The sequence below is a fragment of the Austrofundulus limnaeus genome, unplaced genomic scaffold, assembly GCF_001266775.1.
Source record: "Austrofundulus limnaeus strain Quisiro unplaced genomic scaffold, Austrofundulus_limnaeus-1.0 Scaffold869, whole genome shotgun sequence".
Lineage (NCBI taxonomy): Eukaryota > Metazoa > Chordata > Actinopteri > Cyprinodontiformes > Rivulidae > Austrofundulus > Austrofundulus limnaeus.
In genome coordinates this window covers 35,127-36,700 of record NW_013953271.1, presented here as the reverse complement: position 1 = coordinate 36,700, position 1,574 = coordinate 35,127, and the positions used below count along the sequence as shown (strand labels likewise).

The 1,574-nt window shown below is 44.7% G+C and overlaps 1 protein-coding gene across 1 annotated transcript in view; it reads left to right on the top strand.

Moving 5' to 3' along the window:
- The window catches only part of polr1a (RNA polymerase I subunit A), a gene marked incomplete in the record, with an annotated part of 50,090 nt that overhangs the window by 31,924 nt on the left and 16,592 nt on the right, over positions 1-1,574 (top strand). The window contains 2 exon segments of the mRNA XM_014029210.1: positions 491-658; positions 773-908. Coding sequence (XP_013884664.1) covers positions 491-658; positions 773-908 — 304 coding nt within the window.

Below are 1,574 nucleotides of genomic sequence, written 5' to 3'. Positions count from 1 at the left end.
AGAGTGTGAGACAGTTCCAACAGGGGGAGAGACCGCGTTCCCCCCGTCTGTTTATGTATGACACTACAGTCGTGTTGTCTGTGCTGATCAGAACATGTTGGTTCTGCAGAACCGTATAAAAATGTTTCAGTGCTAACAGAACCGCTAACAATTCCAGGCAGTTTATGTGACACATTTCTTGCAGTCTCACTAAAACCTGAGTGTTTGTGCCCAGTGAGTTTTGTGAAGTCAGTTATAAAAATCACAGCTAGTTTAATTTGTGTGCACAGTGTCAAAAATATATTGTGGGCCAGTGGTTCCCAACCTTGTTTTATATTTAAACAATAAACTGATAGTTTCACAGCAGACAAGGTTATACACATTCTTCATGCTAGAAATTCATACAAGACTTAGTGCTAATAAATTCCTCCAAATTAAAGGTGTTYAKTTCRTCTTCAGATCAGAGCTTTCTGTTTTCCTGAAGTAAACTCAGTCATTTCTCTGTCCTCAGCCTCCGGCAGCTGCTGCACTATAAGTGGCAGCGCTCTCTGTGTGACCCGGGTGAAGCTGTGGGTCTGCTGGCAGCTCAGTCCATCGGYGAGCCCTCCACTCAGATGACCCTCAACACCTTCCACTTCGCCGGCAGAGGAGAGATGAACGTCACGCTGGGAATCCCTCGGTAACAGCTCCCCGTCACGTTTACACTGACCCTGGTCTGAAAAGAAAACCGTGTTTATTCACAATCAGACAATCAGAGGCCCGTCTTTTTCCTTCCTGTCTGTCAAACTCACAGTCTGAGAGAGATCCTGATGGTGGCCAGTTCCAGCATCAAAACCCCCATGATGAGCGTCCCGGTGCTGAACAACAAGAAGGCCCTGAAGAGAGCTAAAACTCTGAGGAAGAAGCTCTGCAGGGTGGTCCTGGCTGAGGTCAGAACCAGCACCGGCTCAGCTGTCCTGCTGGYCTTCTTTACATCTTTTTATCTTCCTGTTTTCAGTCCTGTTGGCTGCTAGGGTGGGCCAGTGTTGATCATTTACTCCAGGTGTAACCTCAACCAGACACTGTGGTATATTACCTGGTGGTGTGTGGCRTGTTGAGTATTTAATGGAGGACCAGCTGCTTGTGAACATTAGAACGATGTCAGAGTAATGTTTCTGTCTGACTCAGAGATGAGAGGCTCAGTAGATGTGGTGTTTCTGCTCGTCTCCACCTCTGATCTTCCTCTAAATGGACCCAGTATTTATAGTGGTCTTGTGGAAGTTTGGAGCTTCACCTCATGTGATTCATACCATCATTTATAAATCCTGTCACCACATCTTATTGCCAGGAGTACCACAGTACTGTCACACCACTCAGAACTGTTTGCTGCCAGCAGGTGGAGCTAGAGAGTAATATTTCTGTCTCAACTTTCTCCTGAAGCATTAGACACGTTTTACAGAATCTTCCAGAAAGTAAAGACTGGATGTACCAGGGTTCAACAAGATTTTATTTATTTTTTTACCTGCCCGACATGAAAAGTTACCTGCCCGAAACAAAAATGTTCAAATTTTGATAAAATAAGAAAAACGTGTACTGTACTTTGTACTACAAAAATA